This window comes from Benincasa hispida, chromosome 1, assembly GCF_027475165.1.
Source record: "Benincasa hispida cultivar pf3 chromosome 1, pf3_genome.v1.1, whole genome shotgun sequence".
Lineage (NCBI taxonomy): Eukaryota > Viridiplantae > Streptophyta > Magnoliopsida > Cucurbitales > Cucurbitaceae > Benincasa > Benincasa hispida.
The window spans coordinates 68,173,675-68,185,512 of record NC_143478.1 but is presented as its reverse complement, the minus strand read 5'-3'; the positions used below and the strand labels follow the sequence as shown (position 1 = coordinate 68,185,512).

The window sequence follows — 11,838 nt, the reverse complement described above, 5'->3', positions numbered from 1 at the left end:
CGAAGGAATTACCACTGGTGGGAAGGGATTAGGTGAGGTTGGAACATGATTGTAAGGTGTTGGAGAAGTTTGTGGTCCTGAAGATTATCCATATTCATGGTTAACCTCAAACTATGGAGTACATCTGGGTTCATTTTTGTGATCAAACCAAGCTTCACTTCGGTCATCCCCCAAGTTACATGACTCAATATGATCATGCAGTGAAGACATGGTGAGAATATTACGTGTTGGAATGGTTGCAACCCAAAGTTTTGACTAGTTGGAATAGGTTAATTCGTTGGATTGCATTGTTGGTATATATTCTATGTGTGTATTCCATGACTTTTGCAATGTGTAATTGATACAAATTACAACGTCTGGGATGCATCACTACCTTCTAAAAAAAGATAAGGTCTTCATTACCGATTATGTCAATCGAGGGACCTTGGGCCAATAGATTGTAACAACATTTGATGTATATATCAAACATATCTGAATCGATATTTAGTTGTTGGAGCATAATACTCACTAATTCACTAACCGTTATATCATTTATGACCTTCAGACCTTTCATATGTCCTCTAACATAATTGTTTCTAAGCTGGTCCCGTTTCCCACCAAATCGTTTAAAGATGCGAAGTAGCGTCATTGATATGCAATCAGATTAGCAAAATTTAAGCAATATCCCATAAAAATTTAAGAAATCGTCCAGTAATTGATAAGTGATTGTCCAACTATTTATAAGTGTTCGCTTAGTATTATATACGCGATCGTGTATATATTACTAAAAAATTATTTATATATTATATAAATGGTCGTTTATATAATACTTGGTCGTTTATATAATACTAAACAAGCGTTTATATTGTAATGAACGATTGTCTATATATTACTATAAGATTGTTCATTTAATACTAAATGACACTTATTATGAAAGCGATTTGGGACAAGAAATACTGTAAAATATCATTTACATTCTCTCTCTGATAAACGAATCTTGCTCTATAATCAAAGACACAATGAAATGAATAAAAATGAAAACGATCAACAATGAGAATGTTGGACTAACACTAGAGGAAGTTGAACAAAATGTGAATAAAAAGTTTTTGGGTTTGTGATCATTTTACGAAATTTTCGGCTAACCAAACCACAGACGGGTTTCTTTCTCCTCCCTCGCTCCCTGCAGCAGCTAACTCCACAACCATCTTTAACTTCTTAGCTTTCTTCTCCATTCTCCCTCTCCACCGCTGCCATTGTCGGTTGCCGGCAAGCCTCCGCAGTCCATTTTGTCTATTTCTCCGTTGTCGCCGGCACGGGGAAGACCAGAATTCTTTTGAAGGTTAGAAGACCAGAAGACCAGAATCATATTAATTTTCAGATCGTTCATTGCCATCCAGACCCCGAACATCCCTCGGTTCCACCTCTTCAAAGCTTCTGCCCAAGCTCTCTTCAGAAAATTTAGGTGATGCAGCTATATGTTCTCAAACCTAGAAGAAGTTAGAAATCCATCTCGAAAATTGTTGTGTTTTGTCTGAAGTTAATCCAGTTTGAGTCTTTGATCTTGTCAATTCAGTATCGTGGGTAACCTTTTCCTTAATTTTCTATGAATTTCTTGATTATGTGTTTAAATTGTTTTACTTTGTTATCAGGTGAAAGACATGAAAGACCAACCTGAGTTATTGATACTGTATGCAACTCAAACTGGCAATGCAGAAGATGCTGCAGAGAGGCTAGGCCGAGAAGCTGAGCATAGAGGTTGTGTTGTGAAGCTTCTTTCAATGGATGAATATGACGCTGTAAGTTTTCATCTTTCTATTATCCCCTTTGTTTTGTCTCTAACGAGATATTAGAATCATGAATTCATAACCAATTATATATGCAATCTCCTCAAATCGTTATTTATTCACAAAAATTGAAACCATTGTCGTGATGTCGTCTAATCTTGTGTATCATTATATCCTTCTTGATACAACTTTCGTTGTTATATATTTTCCCACATAGGCACAGTCACTTCTTATCTGATCCATCTTCCGGCAAAAAAAAAAAAAAAAAAAAAAAAAAAAAAAACTAGGAGTTGTATTGTATTTGGTACAACCTTATGTATCGAATCTTTTGTATATCTTTTTTCAAATCAATACTTTGCCTGGTCTAGTAATTTTCTTTTTACCATCATGGTGTGAAAGTAATCTGCCCTTATTTATTTGTATTTAATGTTTCAGAGTTCTTTACCTCATGAAGATGCTATAATTTTTGTTGTCTCTACCACAGGCCAGGGTGAAACACCAGATTCCATGAGGGTTAGTGAATTATAATTTTTTTGGGTACAGAAGATATTCTTTCTATTATCTTGTGATACCTTTTTTTCCGTCATTTTCTCTGTATCAGGCCTTTTGGAGGTTCCTTTTACAAAGAAGTTTAAATCAGTATTGGCTGAAAGGAGTACCTTATGCTGTATTTGGATTAGGTGATTCTAGTTATCAAAAATATAATGTAATATTTCTTCTGCTTTTCTTTGGAAGTAAAATTAATTTATGCATTCCATATATTCTACACTATGAAGTTTATTTCACTCATGCATCTCAGATGTGCTAGGCCAGGATTTGATGATTAGAAATTGATTGCATTATGAGTTTGAGGTATTACATGTTAAGGTACCTGCTAATGTATGCTACAGTTTGTTGCAAAAAAGCTCGACAAAAGACTTTCTGATTTGGGAGCAAGAGCTATTCTTGAAAGAGGCTTAGGTGATGATCAACACCATTCAGGGTAGGCCTCCTTTAATACTAATTTAGTTGAATGATTCTTAGGAAAAGCTATTTCTGCTTCTTTCCGTTTGATCTACCTCCCCCTTAAACAAATCTAGTTGTGATTCTCAAAGAAATAGCAAGTTTCATTTGTTGGTTTTGATTTTGTTGGTGACATCATTTTGCAAATTACAACAATAGTCACTTGTATGATTTTTGTATGTCTTTCTAAGCTAGCATTTTTTGACAATAGAAAGTCAAGTGAACTGAAAGATCGATGCTCTCTGACAGGTATGAAGCTGCTCTAGATCCTTGGATGTTATCATTGTGGAGCTCGTTGAATGATATTAATCCAATGTTTTTTTTGAAGGGCACTGATTTTGTGTTTTCAAGTGACACAATAATTGATCAACCAAGCATTCAAGTGGCATATTGCAATGTGGGGAAGTTGGATTCACCATTAAACTCAGGTACACTGGTTTCTTGAATATTCTTAATTGATAATGCAATGGAATAACAGTCATTTTTCTCATTCAAAGCTCGATTTTTTACCAAAAGAAATGAACGAAATGACAATTGATGAAGGTGTTTTTCTACTTCTGGTCCTCTATCCTTGTTCAGTTAACATGCTATATAAAAATGGAGAATTCAGATGTTGGCTTTAATGGCAAATTTGAACTTCCCTAAAATTCCAACCTTTGTAAGTGAACAAATAGTGGAGAAAAAGATGGCTACAGATTTCTGCACTTCTTTTACAATAACAAAAATCTACAGCTATTTGATCAGTCTTCAATTTAGCATCTACTCGTGTTTCTCGTTTATTTTGAGATGAATACATCCCTAAGGTTGGATTTAGGTTAAATTTGGGTCTTTTGAGATTTCAAACTCAACATTTTTACCCTTGAGATTTGGCATAGTCTCTTTTTTGGTCCATGTCATTAACAGTTTTGGTATTTGCCATCAACTTTGGATCATAAACTTTCAAAATAACTAGTGTAAAAAAGGTGAAGAGTTTTCAAAATTACCTCAGTTGTATTTATTCATCAAAGGGTTCAGCTTATAAAGGTGAACCAAAATAACAGCCCAACAACTAAACTTAAGTTACCACACGGTACCAAAGGAAAACTAACAATAGTACTACAAGGCAAGCTTTAAAGAAAATACCGAAAAGTAACTAACCAACGCTACATCAATAACTTTGAGGTTGACATGACATAAATGTATTAAATTTTTTGTGAAAGGAGACAACCTTTTCATTGGTATAATATAATGATAAGAAATGCCTAAGAATCACATACACAATAGTTTGGCTAGGTGTTGGTGACCAACATGTGTTAACAACAAATATGTTAGACATGCATAGAACACTTATTGAGTAGACTAAAAAGACAAATATATGATAATAATAATAAATTTTGAGTGTGAAATACATAAAACCATGTGTTTTAAACATATAAATGCATCGACCCATTTACTTTTGAATTTCTTTTGGCATAAAAATGATATATATTTTTAAGTGTTCAATTGGATCATCTTCTCTGGAGTTGTGAGTTTACTAGGTTGTTGTGGAGTTGCTTCTTTCAGGAGTTTGGTTTCATATTGGCTCCTCAGAGGAGTGTCAATGGCTCAATTGGGAAGTTCTTCCTCCATTCGCCTTGTAGGGGAAAGGGCCGCTTTCTTTGACATGTTGGGGTGTGCGGTTTGTTAAGGGTTTTCTGGGGGGAGAGAAATAATATAGTGTTCAGATGGATGGGGAGGGTCCCTAGCGACGTTTGGTCTTTGCTCAAGTTTCGTGTTTCCCTTTGGGCTTCAATTTTGAAGGCCTGGTTGTAACTACTCATTAGGAAACATTTTACTTAGTTGGCCTCCTTTTCTTTAATGGGGTTTTTTCTAGGCTTGGTTTTTTGAATGCTCTTACATTCTTTCATTTTTTCTCCATGACATCCTAGTCCTTACAAATTGTCAAAAAAAAAGGTGGTAAATTTTCGTATATCTTCTCCCTCCCTTTAAAGTCCAGGTATCATGTATGCCCCCAAAATAAAGAATTTTGAATACTAGAAGAAAGGCACCTACATGCTATATCTAACAAAAGAAAGCGAATACCCAACATGATAGTCATATCTTTCCACACATAATTGAAGACGAGAAAAGATTCTTCAAGGGTCTTTGGTCCAAAAGGGCACGATAAATACCGTCATGGATTAAAAGCTTTGTTATCAGAATTATGGTTTGAAAGGAATCAAAGAGTATTTCATGATAAAGTATCTCTTAGCTCCCTCAAATTTGATATTGCTCATCTCAACGCCTCTTCTTGGTGATCCCTTGCAAAAGAATTTAAAGATTTCTCCATTCAAGACATCAATCTCAATTGGAATGCCTTCATTTTCCCACTTTCATGATTTTGTAATAGCTTAGTTTTTGGCTTTAAGTTTATCTTTCAGTTTCGCATCTGATGTAAGCCTGTGTATCAGGCATGATTTCTAGCTTAGTTCTAAGTTTAAGCCTCGTTGCTTTAAGAGTTAGGAGATGATGAGAGTGCTAAGGAGGTGTCAACTTAGTTGAGATGTCCTGGTGCACTTGCTGATCCTTGTTATGTTATGTTTTAGTGTTTTGCTTTAGCTTTTGTTTCCTTTCTTTCACTTGTATCAGCTTTCATTATCTTAATGAAGTGGCTTGTTTCTTGTTCAAAAAAAAAAAATGCTGTCATGGATTTCCTCCATGATGAGTCGTGCCTTCCTTTCCTTTAATCTCTCCATGATTTCCAAAAATGGAGTTTCAACATAGGTTTCTTCCTCATTTGCTTGCACGAGGCAATAATCTTTAGAGGGGGAGCTAAGGTTCGTTGTTTGATTATTTGTTTTTTTTCCTTTCTCGATGGATCTGAATGATGAGTTCCATAAATTTAAATATGGAACTTCAAGTTCTACTGAACTCATTCCATGGCCAAGTTTAGAACGAAACACTTGCCAATGACATTAGCACCAGTAAACCAGATCTATATGGGGTGTGTGTAAAGGGAAGAAGGAGGGGATGGTTTTTGCAGGTTGACGACAGGTCTGTGGGAGAGAGAGGTGCAAAGAATGGGAAGGTGTGGCAAGTGGTCCAAACCTGTGCGAGGAGAGAAAGGTGCTGATAGGAGAGGAGGAGGAGAAGGTGTCGGTGGTGAGTCCAAATCTGCTTGGTCAAGGATTGAGGTACGAAGAGGGAAGAGGAGAAGAAAGAGGAAGAAAAAGAGCAAAGAAGAGGATGAAGAAGGAAGAAGAATAAGATCATTTTGGTTTTGTTCTCATCAAGTTAATTTGGTGTAGAAATTTTTTTGTGTATTTTTGTTTTATGAATGAATATAGAAATTTGTTCAAAAGATAAAAGGAATTGGTGGACAAGGAGGAAGAGAAGGTTTTGGGTTAAATTATTTGTGGGTTCTTATTTTATGGAATCAATCTGGAAATCCAGTAATGAGATCAACGAAATTGGTGGAGAAATGAAGTAGATGAATTACATCAAAGAAGGCGTTTTTTGTGTTATTTATTTGTTTTGTTGTACCGAATGTGATTTATTTTTTGGTTTGTAATAAATAATACACTAATGCCACATCAGACTAGCTTAAAATCATAATTTAAGAACGATCTGATCATCTTTCTGTTAGCTTAACAGAAAGATGATCAGATCGTTCTTAAATTATGAACAGAAAGCTGATGATAGGGACCAAAATAGGTATTTGAAGCTTCATGACCCAAATTCAACCTAAGTCAAACCTTAGGGACTAAAATTGTATTTTCTCCTTTATTCTATGAATGATATTCTTCCAATTGTTTGCACGATTGATGTGTTACTAAGTTGTTTAAAATACCAGTTTGGTCTTTGTTCTTTGGGTCCCATTTCATTTTCGTTCTTATACTTTCAAATGTTCAATTTTAGTCTTTGTATCTTAAAACTAGTTCATGCAATTAGTTTATTATTGATTTTTTTAGTAAATGTAGTCCCTATCAAGATTCCCTTCTTAAAATTTAAAAATAAATTTACATAATGTTTTTTATTTTTGCACGAGAACTATTGTTATTATTATTTAACAAATTTTAACTTTAAGGACTAAATTTAAGATTTATTGAAAATGCATTGACTAAATTTAAGGTTTATTTGAAGTATAGGACTAAAATTGGGTCCCTTCGGGGACATCCGATATTGGGACTAAAATTGGACAATTGAAAGTACATGGACTAAATATTTTAACCTTTTCTTTGGTAGACTTCATACAATTTATTGACCAATTGACATTCCTTGTGTCTCTCAGATTTGAAATACATGGAGATGCAAATTGAGAGAGCTCGCTTGATGTCTCCTGGAAAATTTTCTCATGGGAAGAAAAAACCTGATTGCTTTCTTGATATGGTATTAAACCTGACATCACTCAATATATATAGATTTTGTAGTGATACAAAGGCGATGAGGTATAATCGTGGGATGGAAGCTGAATTCCGTATTGAACCTTGGTGCACTGGTTTTTCATTTCCCCTATAGAGGTCACATTGTCAATATCTTCCTAATGGTCAATATTCAGATTATCTAAACTTATTTGCAAATACCTATATTTTAGGATGTGTAGAGAAGGAAATTCACAATTGCCCTTAGTCACTAGTTTGTGTATGGAAGTATAAATATATTTAGCGATGTCTGATGCTTGGTTACGTTATGTTTTGTGTCATTAGCTTAGGAGCCACGATGGTAAGGAGAGTTAGCCACCCTCTCAATTTTCGAATTCATGGGTGTTTTTGTGTATTGTGCCTTTTGGAACGATCAGTAATACCACTATCATAGCGAGGGGGAAACCTTACAAAGTGGTATCAGAGCAATCGTCTTGCAAGGCTCATCAATCGTCTTGCAAGGCTAAGGAAGATGTCTCAACGACATCTTGAGGACAGGATAGAGGAATTGGAAGAAAACATGGGAGCTATGAGAGAACATTCGAGATTGCTGAAGTTAGAAAAATCCATGGCTAAGATGTTCAAAAACATTGAGAAAATATTCCATAGCATGGAATACCAACGACAACCAACAGAAGATAACCCAAAGGCTTTGGCCAACCTTCTCACAATTGCCGTGCACAACCAATTTCAAAATGATATAGAAGGCGGTCAGTAGAGAGGCACCTGAGAACGACTGTGGGTTGCCAAATGGAAGAGAGAATAAGGTTAGAAGACATACGAGGTAGGAGCGAGGACAGACAAGAGCCTTACGGACAGAACTCAATAAGTTTGAGTAAGTGAAAAATGCTATCGGCGATCAATAAGGCCCAAGTGCTACGCTGGTGACTTCCATTGCACTTTGGAGCGGTGCCCGCTAAAGGTCTGCCCACGTGGCAGAGCCTACGTCATAATTTGTTCCAGTGGGGGCCTGTGTTCATTCAGCCTCTCCCATTTTAAAATAGGGACAAGCTAGATGTGTGGCTATTTAGAGCAGAAAGATATTTCAACGTTCATCAACTCCAACTTGGAGAAGGTTACATTACAATGATAAGCTTTAGTGGGGTGGTGCTGCATTGGTTCTGCTGGGAGGAGGGATGGACGTCGTTTGAAGGATTGAAAGGCCTGAAGAAAAGAATGCTAGATTGATTCCAACTGTCAGGGGGGTCTTCTTGCGTGCATTGTCTCATCAGGAAGAAATGAGACACAGGCAGCGCATCTGCCCCATCTGAAAGAAGTACTGGAGAGCATGTTCCTCAACAGATTAGACGCTAAACATTCAAGTGGAAGTGCTGTGCTTTGAAGTTTGAACCCCTGGGCCTAATGCAAATGGTGAAGGCAGTCCAATGGGGGCAACTTGGAAGACATAATAAGGGGGGAAACCTCATTACACACAACCCCCCCAGAACTAATAGACACTGGTTGATAGCTGTGATTGACTAACAAGAACTAACAGCATGTAAAACTAAAATACAGTTTTACCCTAGATCACATTACAACACAAAGGAATTAGGGGTGGATTGTTGAACTGATTGACTAGGAATAACTTTACATTAAAAGAAAAAGTCTTGTATTTTTTACATACTGCCATATGATTACTTTTTGTTGCAAGGAACGTTACATCTCGTATTTCCTTTATCTCAGTTCTGGGGAGTAGAATTATTTTTATCTTGAGAGTTATTAGCAATATATCCTTATCATATACTAAATTCTCAATTTTCTTTTTTCATTGTAGATAAAAAATCAGCGTTTGAGTAAAGTAGGCTCTGGAAAGGATGTGCGCCACTTTGAATTTGAATTTGTTTCTTCTGTAAGTTGGTAATTTCCACTTTTTCATTACTTATATTTTCGTTGTTTTTTTAATATGACGCAATGACCACATTTTGAACTAACTTTAGGCAATAGAATATGAAGTTGGCGATGTCCTCGAGGTTCTTCCTAGTCAGAAATCTGCTGCAGTAAATGCCTTCATACAACGATGCGATTTGGACCCTGAATCATTCATCACAGTAAGAGTTTGGTTTATCAGCTTGTAAATTCTTGAATCATCTTATTTCAGTTTTTTTTGGTAAATACTTCTCAAAGCTTCTCTTTCCATTGTGTGTGATGTACACGTGCTAGATTGATTAATTAATTATATTTCATCTCTCAATTGAGTATGTACAAAATTGAAATTCTATGGTCTCTTTTGTTGATATTCCAAAATTTTCTTTCCTGGTCTTATTAAGTGTTGAAGAAGTTATTTATTTATTATTTTATTCCTAAAATAATGAGTTCAACTATCTTCAAGTTCATCTTCATATGAAGTTATTGCTGTATTAAATTTTCTCCATACCAAATAACACTTCTTATTTCAGATTTCTCCCAGAAATAGGCGAAAACAGGATCCCGTTCTAACTGACAAAATGACCCCTATCAAATTGAAAACTTTCATTGAACTGACAATGGATATTGCGTCCGCTTCTCCTAGACGCTATTTTTTTGAGGCAAGTCCTTTGAGCCTTTTTCAATTATTTTATGAGATGGTTAATTGATGACTACTATTGTTTAACAGAGAAGAGAGAGTTAATAGAACAATATTTTGTTAATCATGTATTTTGCATTCAATACAATCCTGTTGTACATGCCAAATTTAGAAACAGAAGTTAACGGTAAAGAGAGTAGATGTAGCCACCAATTTCGAGAATGAGAAAGAAAATAATAAAGCCCAAGTGATCACTATCATCTACTTTCTCAAGTTAAATTATGCCATCTTCACTCATGTTTTTTCTTTTTAATTCCCCACTATGTTTAAACTTATTTTTTCTTCCAGGTTATGAGTTATTATGCAACAGCTCCACACGAGAAGGAAAGACTTCAATATTTTGCCTCACCTGAAGGAAGAGATGATTTATATCAGTACAACCAAAAGGAACGAAGAAGCGTCCTTGAGGTGATTCCGAATATTTTAATAAATGCATGCTGCAATCATTGACATAACTTAATAAGCTTTTATTGGAAATTCAATTTGATAGTAATCTTGCATTCCCCAAATATTTGTGCTGCATTTTTCATTTAGCAACAGGCCTTATTCTGTAGCTTAAAATATACCCAATTGAGAGTTGGTGAAACTATCCCATTTACATGTCTTTGTATGTACTACAGGTATTAGAAGATTTTCCTTCTGTCAAAATGCCATTTGATTGGTTGGTGCAGTTGGTTCCTCCATTGAAAACAAGATCATTCTCCATATCTTCTTCCCCTTTAGCTCACCCAAATCAGGTGCACTTAACTGTAAATGTAGTATCTTGGACCACACCGTATAAAAGGAATCGATTGGGTCTCTGCTCAAGTTGGCTTGCCGGACTTGATCCTGAACAATGTATGTGAATATAACTCGGCATCCATTAATATTAGTGCTAAGTTTGATTTTCTTGATATATTTGGATGTATTTGACACAGGCGTTCGTATTCCGGTGTGGTTCCACAAGGGTTTGCTTCCAGCTCCAGCCCCATCCCTTCCCTTGATTCTTGTTGGACCTGGAACAGGTTGTGCACCCTTCAGAGGATTTGTAGAGGAAAGGTCCATGGAGAATGCCTCTATGCCAACTGCTCCAGTTTTGTTCTTCTTTGGTTGTCGAAATCAGGACAACGACTTCCTATACCGAGATTTCTGGTTATCTCATTCAAAAAATCACGGAGTACTATCGGAGGAAAAAGGCGGAGGCTTTTACGTCGCATTTTCCCGAGATCAACCGCAGAAGGTTTATGTGCAACATAAGATGCTAGAACAGAGTCAAAGGATCTGGAACATGCTTAGGGAGGGTGCTGCTGTATATGTTGCAGGCTCTTCAACAAAAATGCCTGCTGATGTATGGTCAACTTTTGAAGAAATTATATCGAAAGAAACTCAGCTTCCAAGGGAATCTGCTGTAAGGTGGCTAAGGGCATTGGAGAAGGCTGGTAAATACCATGTTGAAGCTTGGTCTTGACCTTACTTCTCTATTGTTTGATAGCTGATAATTCAACTTGGAAGAGAAACAAAGTGAGAATTAAATTTTATGGATATATCGATAAAATAGTAAGTCACGAAATTAGATTTAATAATTAAGTTGTTTTTCCTCTTAAACTAAGATATAGATATTGTTATTAGTATTCCTATTCATATTAGACTAAATAGATGATATTTCTTATGTTTTACGAGCATTTATAAAAAAATGTTTGAAGTATAATGGATATTTCATATCAATGTCGAACTTTTCACTTTACGGATATATCAACATGTAGATAGATATTTTCACTCTAAAGAAAAGGAACAAAGCTTGACATGTTTCATGTAAATTTTTAAAAGAATAATCACATATCTATTTTGTCTTTTCCAATTTGGGTTAAATGTATATTTTTATAATCAAGTCACTTAGTCTTTCATTGAAAAGTATTGTCTTTTCCAATTTGGGTTAAATGTATATTTTTATAATCAAGTCATTTAGTCTTTCATTAAAAAGTGATTAAAGAATACACGAATATACAAAAAGAAAGGAAAAGCCTATAAAAGAGGAGTCAACTACAAGAAATATTCAAAGTGAAACTTAGGAGTCTGCGGCCTAAAAAGAAAAAAAATCTAGGAGAATAAACATTGCTAGTGGAACACTCCATCCTTCATCCTAGTCTACTCT

General features: G+C 35.5%; 1 protein-coding gene across 2 annotated transcripts; it reads left to right on the top strand.

The window, feature by feature from the left end:
- The first annotated feature begins 1,087 nt into the window (after window positions 1-1,087).
- Window positions 1,088-11,391, top strand: LOC120086504 (Flavodoxin family protein). Of its 2 annotated transcripts, none has more exons than XM_039043189.2 (13): window positions 1,088-1,441; window positions 1,629-1,775; window positions 2,199-2,276; window positions 2,365-2,469; window positions 2,654-2,745; window positions 3,015-3,193; window positions 7,015-7,112; window positions 8,919-8,993; window positions 9,082-9,192; window positions 9,541-9,669; window positions 9,996-10,115; window positions 10,328-10,544; window positions 10,625-11,391. In XM_039043189.2, the coding sequence occupies exons 2-13, from the start codon at window positions 1,638-1,640 to the stop codon at window positions 11,152-11,154; spliced, it is 1,872 nt and encodes a 623-aa protein (XP_038899117.2). In that variant the 5' UTR covers window positions 1,088-1,441; window positions 1,629-1,637; the 3' UTR covers window positions 11,155-11,391. The 2 variants fall into 2 exon arrangements, with proteins under 2 accessions (XP_038899117.2, XP_038899126.2); XM_039043198.2 differs by having other exon boundaries at window positions 1,105-1,441; window positions 2,248-2,276.
- Window positions 11,392-11,838: the final 447 nt, after the last annotated feature.

What these genes read in the sequence shown, in the direction of transcription:
- LOC120086504 (XM_039043189.2), top strand. Translation starts at nt 1,638, where the DNA reads ATGAAAGACCAACCTGAGTTATTGATACTGTATGCAACTCAAACTGGC. An exon ending in GATGATCAACACCATTCAGG is followed by an intron (nt 2,746 to 3,014) that starts GTAGGCCTCCTT and finishes GCTCTCTGACAG; the next exon opens with GTATGAAGCTGCTCTAGATC. An exon ending in GGATTCACCATTAAACTCAG is followed by an intron (nt 3,194 to 7,014) that starts GTACACTGGTTT and finishes TGTGTCTCTCAG; the next exon opens with ATTTGAAATACATGGAGATG.